The sequence below is a fragment of the Muscardinus avellanarius genome (assembly GCF_963383645.1).
Source record: "Muscardinus avellanarius genome assembly, chromosome: 20".
NCBI lineage: Eukaryota > Metazoa > Chordata > Mammalia > Rodentia > Gliridae > Muscardinus > Muscardinus avellanarius.
In genome coordinates this window covers 35,704,423-35,726,200 of record NC_137806.1, presented here as the reverse complement: position 1 = coordinate 35,726,200, position 21,778 = coordinate 35,704,423, and the positions used below count along the sequence as shown (strand labels likewise).

Sequence of the window (21,778 nt, the reverse complement as noted above, 5' to 3'; positions counted from 1 at the left end):
GCGACCTCCCGGCCCGGGGCGGGCGAGTCCGGCTGCGCCTGGACTGCCGAGCGCGCAGGCGCGGGGGGCCGGGGAGGAGCGGGGGGCGCGGCCGGACCCGCCGGGCGAGGGCTGAGCTGGCGGGACCCGCGGGGACCGGCTGGCCCGGGGCCGGGCTGGCTGAGTGGGACTGGGGTGACCCGGGGAAGGGCGCTTCTCAAGGTGAGAGCCTACGCTGGCCGCCCCGGGCCATGCGGAGTTAGGGTCCCCCGCCCTGAGGTCCGGGATTTCCAGGCCTACTGGGCCTCTAGGTCCCGGCGACAGGCGCACTCGCCTCGCTGGAAGTGGGCGGCCTCACCACACCAAAACCCCGGAAATCAAGATGCTATTTCAAGCCAGGCCTGCAATCCCAGTAGTGGAGGATGAGCCCAGGTGATCGCTGGTTGGATGACAGCCTCAGCAATTTAGCGAGGCCCTCGGCAACTTGGTGAGACTGTTTCAAAGCAAACATGTAATAAGGCTGAGGTATAGCTCAGAGGTAGAATGCCCCCCCCCAACACACACCCACACCCAGGTGCTTGCAAAGATAAGTATTGTAGTAATTTTTTTTTGGGGGGGGGGGATAGGAGGGCCCAGGCATTAAACCCAGGGGCATTCTACCTCCAAGCTACACCCCTAGCCTTATTTTTTAGTCTTTATTTTGAAATAGGGTCTCACTGAATTGCAAAGGGCCTCACTAAGTAGCTGAGAACCAGGATCCTTCTGTCTCAGTCTTCCAAATTGCTGGGATTACAAGCCTGCATCACCACGCCCAGTTTAGTTGCAGGATGTTTAAGAAATCAAAATGAATGCAAAAAAAAATCAAACCAACACTTGAAAATGCAGGATTTAGCTTCTCCTCTCACCTTAACCCCAGACCCAGAGGTTAAACTGGGTGCAGTGAAGCTGGACGTGGTGGCACACTTGTAATCCCTGCACTTGGGAGGCGGAGACTGGAGGATCACACAGGTTCGAAGCCAGCCTCAGCTACTTAGTGAGGCTCTCAGCAACTTAGTGAGACCCTGTTTCCAAATAAAATATAAAAAAGTTCGGGGAGTATAGCCCGGAGGTAGAAAGCCTCTGGGTTCCACCCTGAGTACCACCAAAAAAAAAAAAAACTGGGTGCAGTGGCCCACACCTTTGGCCCTGTTTTCATCCCTGGTAGAAAAGAAGAAAGATAAGTTTGCTCTACTCATCTTGATCTCTAGGACTTTTAAGCACCGCCCTACATTTTCCCCCCTGCAAGTGCCTCCCCTCCACCTTTGAAGGCTAGGGCAGAGAGGGTAGGGCTGCCATGGGACAGCTGTGTGGGGTTACATTCTCAAGTGGGCCTCCAGCCTGCTGTCCTCCAGAACCCCACTCCCCAGAAAACGCTTGGTGCTGGGAGGACCAGGGACAGGAGGGGGAGGGGATCAAGAGAGCTGGAGTCACAGAAAAGTAATCATCCAAAGAGCAGCTGATTAGGGGAAAAAAAAAAAAAACCCAAAACTAGCTGGGTGTGGTGGCATGTGCATATATCCCATTACTTGGGAGGCTGAGACAGGAGGATCACGGGCTCCCTGCAAGTCACAGCTACTTAGGCCCTTTGCAACTCAGTGAGACCCTGTTTCAAAATAGGGCTGGGGATGTAGCTCAGAGGTAGAATGCCCCTGCGTTCCATCCCTAGTACAAGGTGAAAAAAAGGGGCCTGGGGGTAGCTGGGAGGCAGAATACCTCTGGGTTCAATCCCCAGTCTGTCTGTCTACACACACACACACACACACACACACACACACACACACACACACAAACTCACACTCAGAACCAACTTCAAGGCCAGCTTCAGCAATGTAATGAGACCCTATTTCACAGTAACAAAAAAGGGCTGGATACATAGCTCAGCGTTGAGAGCCTGGGTGCAATCCTCAGTATCACACACACAAAAAGGAAATGAGAATCACAAGGTCTAGATGTGACGTTGATGCGAACATGTCTGTGTTTGGCCAAGGGGATTCTGCACCAGCCAACAACACCCACAAACACCCAAGTTTTCCCTTCTCAGAAGGGCTTGGTGGGCTTCTAGCATTATGCCACAGGCTAAGACCTAAGCCTTCTGACAGTTGAGCACATTTGATTTCCAGGCTCTCCCTTGTGGAAGGTAATGCTGTTGGGCTGCTACCAAAGGGCCATCTCACAATACCTCAAACACAGACTTTACCAGTAAGAAACATTTCTGCTTAAGCCGGGCATGGTGGCTCAAGCTTGTAATCCCAGCATTGGGGAGGCTGAGACAGGAGGATCGCGGTTTGCAGACAGCCTCAGCTACTTAGTGAGGTCCTCTGCAACTCAGTGAGACCCAGTTACAAAATAAATAGGGCAGAGCCGGGCGTGGTGGCGCACACTTGTAATCCCCGCGCTTGGGAGGCAGAGACAGGAGGATCGCGCAAGTTCGAAGCCAGCCGCGTGCATTGACTTAGGAGACCCTGTTTCCAAATAAAAATAGGTCTGGGAGTGTAGCCCGGAGGTAGAAGGGCTTCCAGGAACCCAGTACCACCAAAAAAAAAAAAAAAAGAATAGGGCACGGGGTGTAGCTTGGAGGTCGAATGCCCCTGGGTTCCATCCCCAGACCCGCAAAAAAAAAAAAAAAAAAAAAGAAACATTTACCAGCGTAGGCTCCTTAAAACCTAGTCTTCTTAGTTTCCTGATAATTTTTGGTGCCCCTGCCAGGAAATCATTTCAAAATATATTGTACTGGTGTGTACACACACATATGCACTAGGGATTGAGCCTAGGGACATTCTGCTTAACTACATGTTCAGCCATTTTCATTTATTTTTAAAACAGGGCCTCACTAAGTTGTTAAGGCTGGTCTTGAACCTGCAAGCCCAGTCTTATCCTTCCACGTACTGGGACTGCAGGTGTGTATCACCACACCTGGCACACCATACTAAATAAAACCTAACCTTTGGATTTCACTCACCTGTGCTACTTTCTAAGTACTACGTGAGGATTTCAATGTAGAAATTTTGACTCACAAGTCTCTACTTGCTAAGACTGCTCACTTCAAGTATGCCGAAAGTCTAAGCAAACATGACGGGTTTGTAACCCAGGGGAATCTACTCCATCCATAACTTATTAATATCAGTTCACTTTTTTTTGGTGGTGCTGGGGTTCCTGGAAGCCCTGCTACCTCCAGGCTACACTCCCAGACCTGTTTTATATTTTATTTGGAAACAGGGTCTCCTAAGCCAGCGCGGCTGGCTTCGAACCTGCGCGCTCCTGTCTCCGCCCCCAGCGCGGGGATGACGAGCGCCCACCGCGCCCGGCTTAGTGTCAGTTTACTTTGAATCTGGCATTATTCAATCTTTGAATGAGTCCTTTATCAGGAACTGTCCAATAAATGGCTAAGTGACCCAGCTCTTATGCCTCTTACAGATTTCCAGTGGGACCTTTCAAGGAAGCTGAAATGACTAGACTGTGAAATGTGTCAGCCAGTTGTGGTGGCTCATTCCTATAATCCTAGTACTTGGAAGGCTGAGACAGGATTGTACAATTGAGGACAGCCTCAGCAAGTGGCAAAATTCTCAGCAATCTAGCAAGATCCTGTTTCAAAATAAAAATAAATAAATAGACTAGGGCTAGTGGTGTAGTTTGGAAGTAGAATGCCTTTAGGTTCAATTCCCAGTAACACAGACACACACAAAATTAGAAATAAATGTGTTTCCAGTTGGAGATTGGCTGTTTTGGATATATGAACAGAATCAGCTGCCATCAGCAATCCAAGTGAATACCAAGCAAATGGTTCAAAGCAGACCCACAGAACACACGAGCGATTGAAAGGCGAGTCCTTGAGGCTGTTCTGGCACCTGCCCTGGAGCTGGGGGAGGGCACCTGTCCAGGACAGACCGCACACCTGCTTGTCCTGAGTGCAAATGAGATGCCAACACTTTTTCTTTTTTTTGGAAACTAAATACATTTTAATAGAAAACAAAATACAAAATAACTCTTTTCAGAAAACAGAAATATTTAATCCTTTTCCACACATGAGAGCACAGTTTGATATGGGCAGGCGCGTGCTTACGATCCCGCGATGTGTTCCCTAGGCTGCAGTGCAAAGTGAGCATGGGTCACTGCAGGAGACACGGAAAGGCAGCGCGGCAGACGGCCCCTGGATGCTCCAATGTTTTCTAATTCCGTCTTGTGACTTTCCCCAGTTATTCTTTATCATCGTCTTTTTTTTGCAGTGCTGGGGACTGAAGCCAGGCCTCGCATGTGCTGGGCCAGCACTCTGCCACTGAGCCACAGCCCAGCCCATCATAATCTTTTCAGGAGAGAGAATCGCTGACTGAAACGCAGCCATGGAGAGAGAGTCTTCCTTCCCTACTGCCCCGCCGGAGCCAGAGTCCGCAGCTGACCCCACCTCTTGCAGAAGTGAGCAGCCCTGTGCAGAGGGGCTGGACCCAGACTTCCCCTTTCTCCTGCACACTGTGCTACCAAATTCTCTGAATTCCCTGAACCTCGAAATTCCAAGTATCACAGCCAGTGCCAGGAGTCAAACCTGAAAGATAAAAGCAGAGAAGGTGCCCTCTGCCAGTGCTAGGTTTCCTCTCTTCTCAATAATAATATTATAATAACAATAATAAAAAAAATCCTGGTTCTCTGTCATTAAGGAAAAGGAAAGTCTTTGCCAGAATCATCCCCTTTCCCAGTCCTATCCCACATCCCTCCACCAACAGTGGCTTCCTATGCTTCTGCCCCCACCCCCATGACAGGGACAGGGTGTTGACTGCCCTAAGCAAACCCACCCAGGAGGAGGAGACAGGAAGGTGCCCGTGCAAGGTCTGGAGGGTTCTGAGCCCAGAGCATCCGTTCTCATCTGGGGTCCAGCATCACCTGCCCGCCCCACAATCCTGCGGTGCAGAGCAGGGTACAGGGCCTGCCCGTGCCTGAGCCCAGGAGGGAGGGAGGGGCTCTTTCACAGCCCACCAGTGATCCGGTCTCCCCCTGACCATGGCTGCAGCCAGAGCCTCAACCACTACCCAGTCCTCTCTGAGAAACAAAATCAATGTTCCTGATTTTCCTGTGTGATTCCAGTCACCAGAAGGAGGTTGCAGGCCATGAACTGCACACTCAAGACGTTACTCATCGGCCCCGTGTACACGCCCACCAGCTCGCTGGAGGAGCCATCTGCGGGCGCGCTGCAGCACGCGCTTCTGATGTCCCAGACACGCACGGAGTTGTCCATGGAGGCAGAGGCCACCAGACCGCTGTCAGGGCTGAAGGCCAGGCTGGTGATACTGTCTGTGTGGCCCCTCAGCTCTTTAAACAGGGTTCCGGAGGCCAAGTCCCACAGCTTCAACCGCTGGTCCTCACCAGCGGATGCCAAGTACTTCCCATTGGGAGAAAAGGCCAGAGCCAGCACAGGACCCCGGTGGCCCGTGAAGAGCCGCACCGAGCTGCCCTGCTGGGCACTCCACAGCCGCACGGTCTTGTCGGTAGAGCCTGTGGCCAAGTAGTTGGAGTTGGGGTGGAACCTGACACAGTCCACGTCAGCCAGGTGTCCCGCGTAGATCCTCAGTGGGTATGTCCGGTCAAATGACCACAGCCTGGCGGTGCGGTCGTGGGACCCGCTGGCGAAGTACAGGCTGTATGGGCTGATGTCCAAGTCCCATACGGGATAGGCATGTCCCTGGTATAACACAGTGTTGGTGAAACTGCCCAGGTCCCAATACCTGATGGACATGTCTTCAGAGCAAGAGAGCAACCCTGAGCTGTCTGCAAGGAACCGTGTGCTGTACACCGGTCCACAGTGTCCCCGCAGGACCTTCACCTCAGTGCCTGCGCTGTCCTCCTCCTCGTCCTGGGGCATGGTGGAGAGGAAACACAAACAAGAGAACGTTTAGTGGTCTCGCAGGCCAAGTCCAGGGGAGGGGAAGAGATAGGACTCTGGGAGACGGCGGGGTCTGGCCCCTGGAGGCCAGCGTGGGTCAACAGGTTAACAATCTCAACTGAACGGAGAGCCTCTGACAACTTACAGAATGCTTCCCTTCAGCCCATTTTGCAGCTAGACTGATCAGATCAAAGAAACAGAGATGCAAGTCCACCGCCACAGAATGCCCGCTGTGGACCTCAGTCCTGAGCCGAGGACAATGTGCGTTTCAACCTCCATTAACTGACGTGTTATTTGAGGACTAACTTGTGAGTTTATGGCGAGTCTCAGGTTCTCCTGCTGTTTCTATTCCATTTACAAAACACAGACCCGTTCGTCACTATAGTGTGGGGGTTAGAGATAAAGGGAGCTACAAAGGAAGACAGGCGAGAACTTGCTTCAGGATAGAGACGGAACTCTGAAGAATTTAGCCCAAACCTGGACATGTAAGAAATGTCATGACCCATGACCACCCATCTGCTAGTGTCTCAAAAAAAAAAAAAAAAAAAAAAGGTCAAAGCAGCAACCTCCTGGGGGTCTCACACACTCATCCCAAAATTGGGAAATCAGGCATGGATGCAGAACTGCTTCAACAAGCTGGGCACTGTGGCGCACACCTGCCATCCCAGTACTTGGGAGGCTGAGACAGGAGGATCACGGGTTCAAGAACAAGTGATCTGCCGGGCGTGGTGGCGCACGCTTGTAATCCCCGCGCTTGGGAGGCAGAGACAGGAGGATCGCGCAGGTTCGAAGCTAGCTGCGCGCGCTGGCTTAGGAGACCCTGTTTCCAAATAAAAATGTAAAAATAGGTCTGGGAGTGTAGCCCGGAGATAGAAGGGCTTCCAGGAACCCCAGTACTACCAAAAAAAAAAAAAAAAAAAAGAACAAGTGATCTTTCATCAACCTAGCAAGACAGTTTCCAAATGAAAATAAAATAATATTAGGGCTAGGGGTGTAGCTCGGAGGCAGAATTCCCCTGGGTTCTATCCCCAGAACCAAGAAACAAAACAAAACAGCTGGGTGTGGTGGGGCATGCTTGTAATTCCCACGCTTGGGCAGCTGAGACAAGAGGATCCCACAGGTTCAAAGCCAGCCTCAGCTACTTAGTGAGGCTCTCAGCAACTTAGTGAGATCCTGTTTCCAAATAAAGTATAAGTATAGCCTGGAGGTAGAAAGCCTCTGTGTTCCAGCCCCAGTACCACCAAAAAAACCCAAACAAACAAACAAACAAAAAAACAAAAAACAACAATAACAACAACAACAACAAAACAAAACAAAAAAAGGAAAAAAGGACAGCTTCAACAAAGCCAATTGGCTTGTGCAACTCTGGGAAGTAGTTTCCTGTGTGAGGAGAGAAAAGGAGACACCACTGACAGCACCAGGGAGGGTCCGCCTGCACTGCACCATGAAGGTGTGCTGTGGTCTGCTGGTGGTCCTGCTGGACCACAAGGTCCCCAGGCTCGAGAACCTGGGGCCTCAGCTCTCACTCAGGACTCCCGAGACCTAAGGCCTCCCGAGGTCTACCCTTCAGCCTTGGGCTGCCCTTGGCTGTCTGGAAGGGAAGCCATCACCTCTGGCTGGGCTGGGCGGGGTCAGGACTGGGGAGCAGGTGAGTTCCTGCCAAGGGCAAGAGGTGATGAGCCTGAGCCGGGATGGATGGGGCCTGGCCAGCGCAAAGCCACAGTGTGCACAAGCCACTTCACGTTCCTGAGACAGATAGGAGAGGTGTGTGGAGCAGGTGTCATCAGGTTCTTAATACTGCTACGTGTCCAGATGTTACGGATCTGGACACGTAACATCTGGACACGTAACTGGCCCTTCGCAACTCAGTGAGACCCTGTTTCAAATTAGGTTGAATATAATGTTATTAGGTTCGAAGCCAGCCTTGCTAGCTTAAGAGACCCTGTTTCCAAATAAAAAATATAAAAAATAGGTCTAGGAGTGTAGCCCGGAGGTAGAAGGTTCCATCCCCAGTACCACCACCAAAAAAAAAAAAAAAAAAAAAGTTAAATTTGGCTTTTAAGTGTGGCTACTAGAAAAACCTAAATTACATATACGGGCTCACATCACATGCCCCTGGATAGCATGGAGCTAAATGACAGTCTTGTATACAAAGCACAGAGCTGATCCTGTGACAGCACTGACTTCTCTACAGCTGATGGGGCAGAACTTGCTAGGTTGGAGTGGACTGAGTATGGGTGTTCTGTGTGGCGGTAGCAGGACCCAGGGGACATGGGCACAAAGAAGAGAACGCAGAGCCAGGAGGAGCAGCCCTGTGGCCTGGGCCTCCAACGCACCCTTCAGCAAGGGGCACTGTTCCACCCCACTGCACGCGGAGCACGGGCGAGGGCGGTCTCTCCAGGGTTGGGCAAAGCAGGAGCCACCGGTGCCATCTGCAGAGCCAACCCAGAGACTCTCCATGCAGGGATGGTGAAGGTCACCAGACTGCACTGTGGGTCTAGTTTCATTTGGCAAAGAGAAAACTTCATGCTAATGTAGGAGCCTTTGGTGTAGTTTTCTTTTCTACAGATGATTGTTATTTTAATTTCTTTGTGGTGCTGGGAGTGGAAACCAGGACCTTACCCTTGCTAGGCATACACTCTTCCACTGAGGCACACCCTTTCCCTCTTGTTTTTATCACTGAGATACAGTCAGGTGTGGTGGCTCACGCTCAACACTGGTAATCCCAGTACCAGGGAGGCTGAGACAGGAGGATCGCAGGCTCGTGGCCAGCCAGCCTCAGCTACTTAGCGAGGCCCTTCGCAACTTAGTGAGATCCTGTTTCAAAATAAGAAATAAAACCCAGCTGGAAATGTAGCTTGGAGGTAGAATGCCCCTGGGTTCAATTCCTAGTAAGTACCACAGGGGGGAAAAATTGAGATTTGTATACTATAAAATTCACAACTTCAAACCACTCGATATTCTTAGCATATGCCCAGTGGTGCAACCTTCACTATCTAATTACCACACACCTCCCCAGCACACAGAGAAGCCACAGCACAAGCGGCTGCTCTCCTCAGAGCCCGGCAGCCCCACCCTGCCTGCCTCAGTGGGGGAGCTCCTGCGGGATGCTCCTGAAGATAACAGGGCCTGTGACTGTTCTGGGTACTGGAGATTGAGGCCAAGGGAATTCTACCTCCAAGCTACACACCCAGTCCATTTTGTGTTTTATTTTGAAAATGGGGTTTTACTAAATTGCTAAGGCTGGCCTTGAACCTGTAATCTTCCAGTCCCAGCCTCCCTGTACTAAGATTATAGGCATGTGCCACCACACCCGACTATGCACTTGGCTTCTAAAAGGCCTGAATTTGTGACCCTGACATTAGGAGTCTCAATTTTAACTAAACTCTACAAGGGGAAGGGGGTGTCCAAGTCCTCATTGAAAAAACATTAGCACCCAACTACTAAAATTAAGATTACTGTTATATTTTTGTGTGTGTGGTACTGGGGACTAAGCCCTAGGGCACTCCACCTCTGAGCTATACCCCCAGCCCTATTTTTTTATTTTGAAACAGGGTCTCACTAGGCTGAGTCTCATGACTTGCTGAGGCTGTGCTCAAACCTGAGATGCTCCTGTCTCAGCTTCCCAAGTACTAAGATTATAGGTGTGCACCACACACCAAGCTCCAACTACTAAAATTAATGAAGCATGGCTCGCCACCCCCTAACGCTCATTAGAAGTGTCCCCAAGCCGCAGCTGTGGCAGTGGGTGAGTGCAAGAGCTCGAGCAGGAAGTCTCTCAGCACAGGGAGGGTCTCAGCTTCAGCTCTGGAGTGACAGGACAGCAGTCTGCAGCACTTTTAGTGAGGATGAGCCAGAGATGGCCCAGCGGAAGCACCACGGCTCACAGGTGCGCAGCCCCGACCTCTGTGTGGCCAGGGCCTGGTCCCCCCACACCACTTCCTGTCCTGCCACAGACCGCGGCGGCAGCATGGCGTCACTTCCTGCCTCCCCTCCCAGCTGCAGTGCATCCAGCTCCCTTCGGTTTCCGGAGTCCCTCAGGCTAGTTCTTAAATCCAGGTCTTCAAATATGCTTCTTCTGGTGCCAAGACTGCTATGACTTCTTTTTTTTTTTAAATTTTTTATTGGTGCACTGTATTCATACTGCTATGACTTCTTTATGTTAGTTTCTAACATCCAGATGTGCAAAGTCTGTGTCATTAACCCTAACACGCACTCTACATATAGCACACACACACAGGTCCTAAAGTAAGAATACGTAGTCTCTGTATTTACAGAAACGTGAAGCCAATGCGGGCAGAGCCCTCATCGCCCTTATGCTGCTGCTCACGAAGGGGCAGCTAACAGTCTCCAGCGCAGAAGGAAGTTTGAAAATGCAAACGCAGGTGTGATGGGGTACTCTGGAAGCCAGAGCTGTTCAGGACATTCGGGCCCCTCACCTTATGGTCTCAGCTGCGAGCCCCTGACAGGCGACAGGCAGGTGCCACAGGGAGCTGGGACCCTGGGCCTCTGGTGGTGCACATCGCCCTGCTCCTCCTCCGTAGTGGCCGCCCACCCCAGTGGTTACGAGCTCAGTTCCTCCACCCTGTGCCGAGTTGTCATGCAGAGCACCCTGACTTCAGCATGACTAGACATGAGCACCCCAGCCCAGCCTTTGCAGGGCACCAGGAAGAGGACTCTGAAGCACATCTCTCCCGACACAGGCGACGCCGCTATGACCTGGAACTAGGCTGCTGGGCCTGCACCTTCCACGACCCTCCCAGAGAAGTCGCACAGGCTGACTCTAAGGACAGGGCAGCTCTGTTTCCTGTGCCGCTTTTCAAGGTAGGGCTGGGGACAGCCTGGCCCGCTGAGCCAGAGGACGGCATAGGCTTCACATCAGACCCCACCCAGGGTAGCAGGCTACCGCCCGAGGAGCAGTACAACTGCCCACAGGGAGGCACCATTCGCTGGTTTAAATGCAGACCCTGTGCCAGCAATCCCATTCTGCTTACATGTGTGCAGTGTGCACACAAAAGCCAACTGCACTGTAACCTCGACCAGGTTGGCACTGCTGTCGGTCTTCACCAGGGCTCAGCATGGCATCTCCCTCAAACGGTAACAAGTACTGACCTCTGGGGGAGCTGTGTCATGCTTGGAGGAAGTCTGTACCACCTCGCCTGGCAGGAGCAGGCTCAGTGGCCACGAGTCCACTCCTTTGCTCTGGCTGCATGAGGAGGGATCTACCAGGTTTGGGAAGAACGTCCTAACAGCTGGGAAGGAGAAGGAGGGAAGAAAAAGTGGGGGTCCTACCTCCTCCTCCAGAGTGTCGCAAGCCAGGCGGATGCGGGACACGTCCACGTGGTGAGGCTCGGACTTGAGCTTCCTGGACCGCAAACTCCAGAGCTTTATGCAGGAGCTGTCGAACCCCGCAGCCAGCAGCTTGCTGTCGGGGGAGACCTCTGCCGTGTTCAGCAGCTGCTCTGTGTTGTAGAAGGCGTAGACGCAGATGGTGGTGAGGGAGGGGGGCCCGTCCTTGACGCGCTTGATGCTGTCCTGCAAGACCTCCAGGGCGGCCTCATTCTGCAGAAGAGGGCTGGGCACCTCTGGGGGCTCCAGGCTGCCGCTCTCGCTGCGGGAAGAGCCGCCGCTGGCGTAGAGCTGGTAGTCTGTTCTCTTGGCAGGCTGCACGTCAAGGTGAATATGCAAGGTGAGGACCTTGCACAGGGCAGTGTTGTTGTCGCTTTGGAGGTAGCGGATAAGGTAGTTGTAGCTGTCTTCTTGGAGGCGGACCACGTACTTGTTGTCTAGGAATGCACGGAGCTTGAGGTTGGACAGGATGTCCTGGACGGTCTGAGTGCCCTGCAGCTGCTCGACGATGTCCCTCTGGCTGGCGTTCTGCAGGAACATGCCATGGAAGCGACTATAGAAGCTCTCCACCGTGCTCTTTGGGCCGTTCTGGACCAGGTTGAGATGGAGGTAGACAAAGAGGGGGTAGAGGAGAGGCATCACTTCATGGCTATGCTGGGAGTCAGAATCTGCAAGGGAAGAGCCAGGGCTTTACAGGCAGCAGAATCTCCCGGAACAGGCAGCCCTCCTGGGAGCCAAGCACATCAGTGTCCTTGTCAGAACCCCGCTGTCCCAGATGTGGATAAAGTATCAGCCCACACATAATTCTATAGTCAAAGTCCATTACTAGTATTATTAATTTGCTGTGGTACTGAGGATTGAAACCAGGGACTTCTACCTCTGAGCTATACCTCTAGTCAAGATATTTTGAAATAGGGTCTCCTTAAGTTACTGAGTGCTAGCCTAAAATCTGTGATCTTCCTATTTTGGTCTCCCAAGTATTCAGCCCTTTTTGTTGTTGTTGTTTTGTTTTGTTTTTGGTACGGGAGCTTCAACCCAGGGCTTTCTAACTCTGAGCTACACTCCCTATTTTATTTATTTTGAAACATGGCCTCACTAAGTTGCTGAAGCTGGCTTTGAACCTGCAATCCTATTTCAGCCTCCCATGCACTGAGATTGCAGGTGTGTGCCACCACACCTGGCTTGACCTCATTGCCTTCATGTGGAGGTGAGGTGTGGATTCAGGGGATGCTACGAGTGACTCGAGTGACTAGCTGACAAGGGGCGGCCCGTGGTGAATGTCGTGGTCCAGTCGGCAGGGCCAGAGCACCCACAGGACGTTATTTTCAAGTTGCTGCAGTTATTTTTAGCAGCAATAAAGATGTAAGGCAATAATCAGACTTAAAGCAATTACCCTCTATGCCGTGGGTAGGCTCCTCCAATCTGGTGAGGGCCTCAACAGAAAAAGACTGAAGTGCCCCAGAAGGAACCCTGCACCTCACCATTAAAAATGCCCCAGAAGGAACCCTGCACCTCACCATTAAAGAGTAATACAAAGGTTGTTCAAGTGAGAGAAAAATGAAACAAGCTCAAAGTTGTGTGTTTTTTTTTTTTTTTTTTTTGTGGTACTGGGGGTGGAACCCAGGAGCCTTCTACCTCTGGGCTATACTCCCAGACCTATTTTATATTTTATTTAGAAACAGTGTCTCACTTAGTAGCGAGGCTGGCTTTCAACCTGTGCGATCCTCCTGTCTCAGCCTCCCAAGTGCGGGGATTACAAGCGTGCACCGCCACGCCCAGCTTCAAAGTTTTAAACTAAAACTTAACCACTAATAACGCAATGATACCTGCTAACTGGTCTTTCTTTTTGTGGTACTAGAGATTGAACCCAGAGCATTCTACCTATGAGACAGCCCCAGACCTTTTTTTTTTTTTTTTTTTTTTTTTTAAATTTTTCTTGAAACAGGGTCTAAGTTACTGAGGCTGGTCTTGAACCTACAATCCTCTTAATCCTTTGAGGATAGAGAAAGCTTCCTGTTTGTCACATGATGCTTTGTACCCAGGGGACACTCAAAGAGACTCTTAACACTCAACCAGAGTCACTGTGACTCCTCTCATGTGGCCACCGACAGCCACACCATGAGCAGTCACGGTGGGGGCTGATGAGCTGGCCTGGCTTAGCCCAACTGCCCTCTCCACCGCACACACAGGGACACACGCCCTGGAGAGGTAAGAGGCCAATCCGTTAAAAAGCACGCCGCACGTGAGAAGAACCAACAGGAAGGCAGACTGCATTTCACTGGTCATCCTGCCACCCACGAGCTGGTCTAAATGACAACCTGTAACTCCTGTCTCCCGATTCTAAAAGACTTTTTATCGTCTTGCACTTTGGGGACTAAGGTGCAAAGAAGATTTTGAGACGTGCTACGTTATCACCAGAAATACTGATGTTCATAATGCATTTAAGGACCTTTCTCTACACGACTGTGTGCGCATCCCTTTATTCAACACAAGTCACTGTGAAGGCCACACGTAAGACACAGAACAAAACACCCGAGCTCTCTTCTCTCTAACCTCATGACTGAACTCTCAGGAATTCCACAAGCCCATGTCCGCAAACAAGATCTGAGTGAAAGCACCTCTGAATACCTGGTACCTGACGCCGTGCCTGCCCAGGGGCAGGTGTGAGGGCGTCTACGGTCTCCTCTGTCTTAGCCCAGGTTTCCGGTGCTGAGCACTTACCAGTGAGAAAATTCCGCAGCCGTCCAAACTGCACTTCACATTGCTGGGGCTCTGCCTGGCATGGGGCTGCAGACACTATGTTGGCACAACCAGATTCCGACTGGACTGAGGAGGGAGAGACAGAGAGAGGGCGGGAAGACGATTAATGCCACGACAGCGGCAGGATGGGCAGGGCAGAGCTAAGCAGGGTCTACAGCATAGACCATTCACCAGGCTTCCTAAGGGCGCTACAGGCCCTGCATCCTCCCTCCCAACACACCATAAAGCAAGGCAGAGGGATGAGGAGAAGAAAGCGCAGGACCCGGCAGCCAAATGGGCAGACAAGCAGCTGGTTCCTGAGATGCATCTGGCAGGTCAGGGTGGCCCAGGGGCTGCGCCCGCCAACCTGGCCCTGGCGCCTTTCCACCCGAGGGTCCTGCCTACTTCCCCACACTCCACAGTAGATTCCTCCACCTTCTCTACCACACTCATTTCTTTGGTCTTTCTGCTCTACTCTCTCAGTGGCTTCCTCAACTCCCAACCCTTCAACTTTTCCTTTTTACTATGGCATATTTAACTGGCACTTAAGAAAACTTGAGTGTTTTTCCCCCCAAACATCTCCAGGCTGTGATGACGGTTGAAGTCCTGATCTGTTTCCTTCCATCTCCCACAATGCACCTCTTCCATGGCCTCGTGTTCCTAGTCTGGAAGCGAGGCATGGGGTAGATAGATATGGCCGTGGGAACCCACCCCCAGGATGGCCCAACGTCAGAGTCTTCTGGCCTCCTGACCCAGGCAGGCCTTCCACATACCTTCTTGGGGATTTGACTGGCTGTAGTGTTCTGGGCAGCAGCCGGGGAAGAAGGCTGGTGTCTGAATACTCGGCATATGGGTATTTAAAATCCACTCTGAATTTAAGCTTAAGAAATCCAAAACCTAGCTGAGCGTGGTGGCCCATGCCTGTAATCCCAGTACTTGGGAGTCTGAGACAGGAGGATCGCAAGCTGGAGGACAGCCTCAGCAAGTAGTGAGACTTTCAGCAACTTAGTGAGACCGTTTCCAAATACAAATAAAATAGGGCTGGGGTATAACTGGGAGGCAGAATGCCCCTGGGTTCAACCTCTAACACTAAAACAAAACAATACCAACCAATCAAAAACCCCTCAATCTCCCTTCCCCTTTCTGCAGGGGAAGGTGGTGGGCAGGAAGCCAATGCCCAATGGCAGGCGGAAGATGCCACGCATGGAGTGCACAGAAAGGGGACATGTACAGGGAGAGCCAGCGCCGGTTGAGACTCAGAGATGGGAGCAGGCAGGGGAGGGCAGCCTCCTGTTCCTCCGCCAGCTACCTGGTCCTTAGGCTCTGGAACCTTCCACTGGCCCTCCGCCTCCCATCCCTGCTCACGCCATCCTCAGTACTCTTAAGACTGCATCCTCTACTGAGCTCCCTGATCCAATGTGGGCCCAATTAATCAGAACCCCCACCTCAGCCATCCTCCCCAGTCTACCTTCTGTCATCCACATGGGCCTTCAGCTCACCCCAATAAACTAGCCATTCCTCTGGAACTCAGCTCCTCCCTTCTATCCATTGATGCCAAAGAGCTGAGAAGCGTGGGGCCATGCCAGAGTCCCCCCACCTGGCAGCCTAATCCAGACAAGCAGAGCTCACCACAGCACTGTCCATGACCCTTGTCCTGCCCCCCACTTCCGACTGGAGAGCGGCTCTCCCAGGAGGAGCCTGCCCATGTTTAGAGCTCTCGGGCACCTCGCCTGCAGCAGATGAGCCTCGAATGTGCAGACTGCTCAACCAACAAAGCCTCAGCTTGAGCCTGCAAGCCCCTGCCCTTCCTGGTAGCCCCAGGGGCAGCACCAGCACTGCCCACCATCCACACCTGCACAGGCTGGGACAGCCGGGTCCGCACCCCAGCGCAGAGCCAGCCACAACAGCAGACCACGTGAGCAGACAATCCCACGAGACAATGGGCACCTCTGACCCATGCCCGGCCAGAACTGGCTGTCTGTCCAGGTAGCCTTGGGTGGGTCTGACGCCACAGGCAGACTCCTGAGAGGCTCTGCTGGGACACACTGACAGCAGGGGCCAGGCCCTCTGGCGGTGGTGTGAGGGGGGCCGAGGTAACCACGGCTACCGGGAATGGAAGGTGGTGACAGACAGCTGGAAGGGGACATGTCAGGAATAAAGAGGAAAGGAGATCCAGCTGGCATGGAGGAAGGGCTGGGGCCAGGCAGGAGCGAGCTCTAATAACCAGCACACCAGTCATGTCACCTAGTCACCCCGCGGCATCGAGGTGCACCCCAGACGTCCAGGACTATGTAGAAACTCAGCATAGAAAGGACATCGCACAAAAAGCCCGAGCTCACAAAACAGCTAAGTAACAATTACTTGCTATTCCAGATGAAATCAAGGCAAGTTTTCCTACAGAACGTGACTTCAAAACAACAACTGAAAAACAGAATTTTAAGACCTCAGGATGGGCCCACAAACCCCAGTATTTCCAACGGTTAACCTGGAGATATTCACCCCCAAATCTGACTTCCACGAGTGAGGGTGCCGGCCAGCAAGCAGACCCATCCCGCAGGCGTGTGTAGGATAATGCGGCTGCACAGCACCAGGCACCAGAGGGAACCAGAGGGACCTGGAAGCAAGCAGGACGGCGGGTAGGGCCACAGGGCCTGGGCATGGTGAGCAGACCCACACCACACTGCACTGCTCCCACACTGTCCTGGAGGAAAGGCAGCTTCAGATAAGACTAAGGGTCTGCTGGCAGCCAGCAGTAGGGGCCCGCGTCACCTGTGAGGCTGGCCGCCATCTCCTCCGCGGTCTGCGAGAGCCGCAGGCCTTGCTTCAGGGGGCCGTCCGAGTCCACGTACTGCCGGCGCTTGAGGTAGCAGGACACTGCCATCTGAACCTGCTCGGTGCGCACTCGTTTCATGACCTTCGGGGGAAGCAGAGGGCAGGACGTCAGGGCCAGAGCAAACAGAGGCTGACGTGAGGCCTGCGGGAAAGCCGGCCCAGGCAGGTCCCAAACCTGGCTCTAATGACCAACCTGGTCCTTTCCCTGTCCATCTGTTTCTCCAGTGACCACACAGCCAACATCAGTATGGAAAGTAGCAACGCATGGACGGTAAGCCCCACAGATCATTCCCAAACTCAGTTTAACACCACGACTTCCACCAGCCCCATGGGCCTTTTCATTAAAGCTGCTCCCAACAGGCAAGCAGAGACAGTTTGGATTTCAGGCCTTTCATTTCTCTTGCCTGCTCTGTGAGAGAGGTGTTAATTAGCAGCAACTCAGCCCAAAGCAGGCAGGAGGCAGCACAAGATCAAAGACTGGAGAGGCCCAGACAGGGACGTTGCCGGAGTAGTCAGCAGTGAGAGGAACACCGTGCTCCTTTTTAGCAGCCAGGACAAGGCTGCCTTCTCTACAGCAAGGACCCAGGGTGTGCGTGTGTGTACACGCTTTACACCAGGGATCGAACCCAGGCATTTTACCCCCAAGCTACACTCCCAACTCCTTATTTCGAAATGGAGTCTTGCTATGTGGCTGGTGGGGCCCTGAAACTGTGACCTTCCTATCTCAGCCTCCCCGTACTGAGATTGCAGACGTGTGCCGCTGCGCCCGGCGTCAAGCAGCATGTTTTCATGGCAAATTATTTCTCTTTGTCATAATTTATTTAAACCACAGGCATAGAAAAGCCCAAGATCAGTAAGAGGACATGTGTATGTGTTAGGTTAAGTATCTTTTTGGGGGCACTGGAGGTTGAACCCAGGGGCATTCAACCTCTAAGCTAGAGCCCCAGACCTGTTTTCTCATTTTGAAATAGGGTCTTGCTAAGTTGCTGACCCTACAACCCTCCAGTCTCAGTCTCTCAAGTACTAGGAGTATTGGCATATACCACCATGCCCAGCAAATGTATCTCATAAATTCTTATAAGGCAGGACAGAAAGTAGTAGGACATTAGCTGAATGAGGGTAAGTTGTTTTTTTAATTGCTTAAGCTAATTTGAGAATTCACAAAAAGACTTTCCTTTGTCACTAAACTATCAAGAATGAAAGGAACCAGGTGTGGTGGTGTTATTCTAACACATCTTCCAAGTGAAAAAAATAAGGAAAAGAGCTCTTCGGAGAAATCAGCCCCGACTGATGCTCATAGTGGGGGTGCCGGACCGTCACGTGCACAGAAACCCTCCTTCACATGACTGTCTCTGGAGAGGCAGACCCGAGACACACTGCAATTTCAAGTTCTTTGCCCGACAAAACCTTCTCAGTGTAAGCTGGATTTGGACATGATTACATAGTTTTTGTCAATTTTTCAAATTTTCCACTCACACAATTACCTCAACCTTTAAAGGTAAAACAGACATCAACCACCACTGTCTTCTAACAAGTTATTCGCATTTATGGAAATTAAATGAAGATGTTCAACATGTATCTATTTCTCTTATTTCCACTAACACCTTAACAAAGTTGCCAAGTAAGCTCCCAGAGCCATGCCTCAATTGAAATAACAGGGGAGGCTCGGAACAACAGCCACAGACAGGGGGGAGCCACATGAACCCAGCCCTCCCTCAAGATGTGACTGGGACTTGCGTCTGGTGAACCCCACCGTTGCCAGCAGCACTGCACAGTCTGTGAAATGCCAAGACACTGTATTACAGTCCCTCCCACTTAAGATGGCAGCTCTGAGTATGGATGAGTTCAAAATAAATCTGGGAAAACTCACTAAACAATCCTTAAACCAGCTCTTCAGTGAGTCTCTGACCATTGGTCAAGTCTTTCTTTTTTTGAATAAATGTATATTTTGTAATTGTAAATTTATGCTTAAAAAACTGATTAAAGGTTATTTTTTACTTTTGTCAGATATCATAAAAAGTGCCTACTCAAATATTAGCTCTCGCTTTTTGCAGTAGTCTGCTAAAAGGTCATTCTAGCTGGACATGGTAGCACATGCCAGTAATTCTAGTACATGAGAGGCTGAGACAGGAGGTTCAAGGCCAGACTCAGCAACTTAGCAAGACCCTGTTTCAAAGTAAAAAGGGGTGGGGATGTACCTCAGAGGTAGAATGCCCCTGGGTTCAATCCCCAGTACCAAAAAGATAATTCACTAAATAAGTAATACGGCGGCTGGTGGGAACGACCACTGCTTTCCCATCCCCGCAGCTGTGCAACAGCCAGCCACTCAGCAACGACCTCATTTCTCTCACCTCTGGCCGCCTTCCCACTGCAGCCAGAGTAGAGGATGAAGCTGATGGCCGCCTGCTCTGGCCACCACCTCTTCAGTCCCCTAAGCATATGGGGGTGGGGCCCGGCAGCGGGGATCAGCTCATCTTTGGGATTCACATTAAAAATTCGGGGCGCGCTGTCTAGCTTCTGCTGGGAACTCGTGACCATTTGCTTTAGGTTCATGACCTTTCTGGACTTCTGGGGCCAGAGACACACATGGCTCCTGGCCACTGTGTAGGACAGGCTCTAGGAAGTGGCATCCCTCCATGAAAGGTGCCTCAGCGTCTAGCTTAAAAATGTCAAAACGTCAACTTGCAAAGTTTCGCACAACCCTTCGGCTAAGAGCAAATCTCCCCCGAGTTGGTATTTTGTTTATAACAACAAAGTTATCTTTACTAGACAACTGGAGTATTAAACGCAGGCTCTCCTGTGTTTGACTGCTACACAAAGAATCACAAAGGGAAATTCTTTATAGCGCTTCCTGAACCCCAGTAGTTCAAAAATCCTGTGAGAGGGAATTTGCTTCTGCACAGAGACGGCAGCAGGTAATTTCTGAAAAACAGCCAACAAGAACGTAGACTCAACCGACTCAACCTGCAATGAGAAGGCTAACAGCAAGTTTTCAGAGCTGGGCGCGGTGGCGCACGCTTGTAATCCCAGCACTTGGGAGGTCGAGACAGAAGGACCCTGACAGCCTCAGCTACTGAGTGAGGCCCTTTGCAACTCAGTGAGACTGTTTCAAAATAAAGAATAAAAAATAGAACTGGGGGTGTAGCTCGGAGGTAGAATGCTCCTGGGTTTCATCCCCAGTACCAAAAAGAAAAAAAAAAGTTTTCAGTTGTATTAAGAGGGAAAGAAAAGCAATTAAGAGTGTAAGTGAAAAGCAAACCTTTAGCTTTAATCTTTAATTTATCAGTGTACATGTATTTAAAAATACTTATGGCAGCAGTGATCCAGGAAGCAAGCTTACTCCCACTATCCACACACATCTCACACACTGGTGTCTGTCATCAATAAAGCCACTATGAATCACCAAATTCCACTTCACAGAGCACTTCTCGAATCCACACCTGAGTCTTGCTGCAAATCTCGGCCCTGGAGCAGGGGGCAGAACCTGCACTCTGGACACAACCTCTGCCACAGTTATGGGACCTAAATTTGCAGAGGGAGACTTCTGGGGAAGCTCTACCCTGTGACTGGGTAACCACAATGTACACTAGAATGCAGTTTTCAGAAGGGAAGGCTACCTGGAGGATCTAGGAGTTTCTTCATGCCTTCTCTGAGTGTCACCAAGCTGCCAGACTTGGATTAGAAAACCTATCCCTATCTGAGAGCTGTGGCACGCACCTGTAATCCCAATACTTGGGAGGGTGAGACAGTAGGATTGCAGGTTCTAGGCCAGCGCCAACAACTTAGACTGTTTCAAAATAAAAAATAAAAGGGTGTGGGGGTGTGACTCAGAGGCAGAGCCCCCCCCCCAATCCCACCTCTGATAAACTATAATTTTCAAATTCTTGGAGTCACAGGCAGATGCAAAGTTGACAGGACACATGGACTCTGGTTTTCCACAGCCAACTCAAAGCCACACTACTACAGACACCACCTTTCCAAAAAGTGAATCTGATATCATCTCTGCTCTGCTTAAACTTTACTGCCTCTGCTAGTGCAGAGGGTAAGAAATCCAGTCTCCACTCTGCCTCTATTTACCTATCTGGACCAGTTCCTCGCTCTCTCAGGTGATGGGGGTTCAGACTTCTCCCCATTGTGTGGAGGCGGCCTCACTGTGTCACTCCAAGGGGATCTGGTTCAATCCTACCAAAGCTTCACAGCCCAGCCTCACCTCTTCCTCCCAGGCTCCCTTGGCTTCTGCCCTCCACCCATGAACCCAGAAACAAACCACCACAGCACTCACCACCCTACGGCATACCTTAAACAGGCTCAGTACTCTGAGCTAGGTAACACTCTTTAGAGGTAAGCTGAGGCTCAAGGAAGTCAACTGGCCCCAGGTTATGCAGTTTCTGGATGGAAACCGAGGCCATCTGACTGCAGGGTCTGAGCTCTTACAATTTACAGCATCCTGTGGGCTCCACAGATTACACACGGGACCACAGGCTGAGGAGCAAGAGCGAGTGCTTACCAGACACCTTGTTGAAAAATGGAGCAGAACATTTGGTACCTGAGATGCTGATGGCTTCACAGAAGGCGGTGGAAAACTGACTTCTAGTACTGCCCCGTGAATACTGCTTGCCTAACACATGATCCCCAGCTAAAATAAGTCAGGATAAAGCAAACGCCCTTTCTCCCCAGATGTCTTTCATTGGTGCAAGCACACTGCAGAAACAAAAACCAAAGACCAGTTACCAAGCAATCATGCAAGGCCTCTACCTAGATTCCTAGTGGCAGAGTACACCCAAATCTTACGGTCAGAGGCAGAGCAAGACCGACCCAAGACACGCTAACCTATTGTCGATGGCAAAGAAAAATGCTCACGCAAGCCCACCTTTCTGGGCTAACACTGCTTTTCAATGCACGAAGGCTTAACTGAGCACAAGTAAAATGAAAGTCAGCCTACATTACTCTCCACACTACATACTCAGGCCT

The 21,778-nt window shown here is 51.3% G+C and overlaps 1 protein-coding gene across 2 annotated transcripts; it reads right to left on the bottom strand.

Moving 5' to 3' along the window:
* Positions 1-5,059: 5,059 nt before the first annotated feature.
* TAF5L (TATA-box binding protein associated factor 5 like) lies at positions 5,060-16,886 on the bottom strand (the record flags this gene model as incomplete). Of its 2 annotated transcripts, none has more annotated exons than XM_080717004.1 (4): positions 5,060-5,857; positions 11,180-11,904; positions 13,958-14,062; positions 16,745-16,886. In XM_080717004.1, 4 exons carry the CDS (start codon positions 16,884-16,886, stop codon positions 5,060-5,062), a joined length of 1,770 nt encoding a protein of 589 aa, XP_080573130.1. The 2 variants fall into 2 exon arrangements, with proteins under 2 accessions (XP_080573130.1, XP_080573131.1); XM_080717005.1 differs by having other exon boundaries at positions 5,060-5,851.
* Between the last annotated feature and the right edge of the window lie 4,892 nt (positions 16,887-21,778).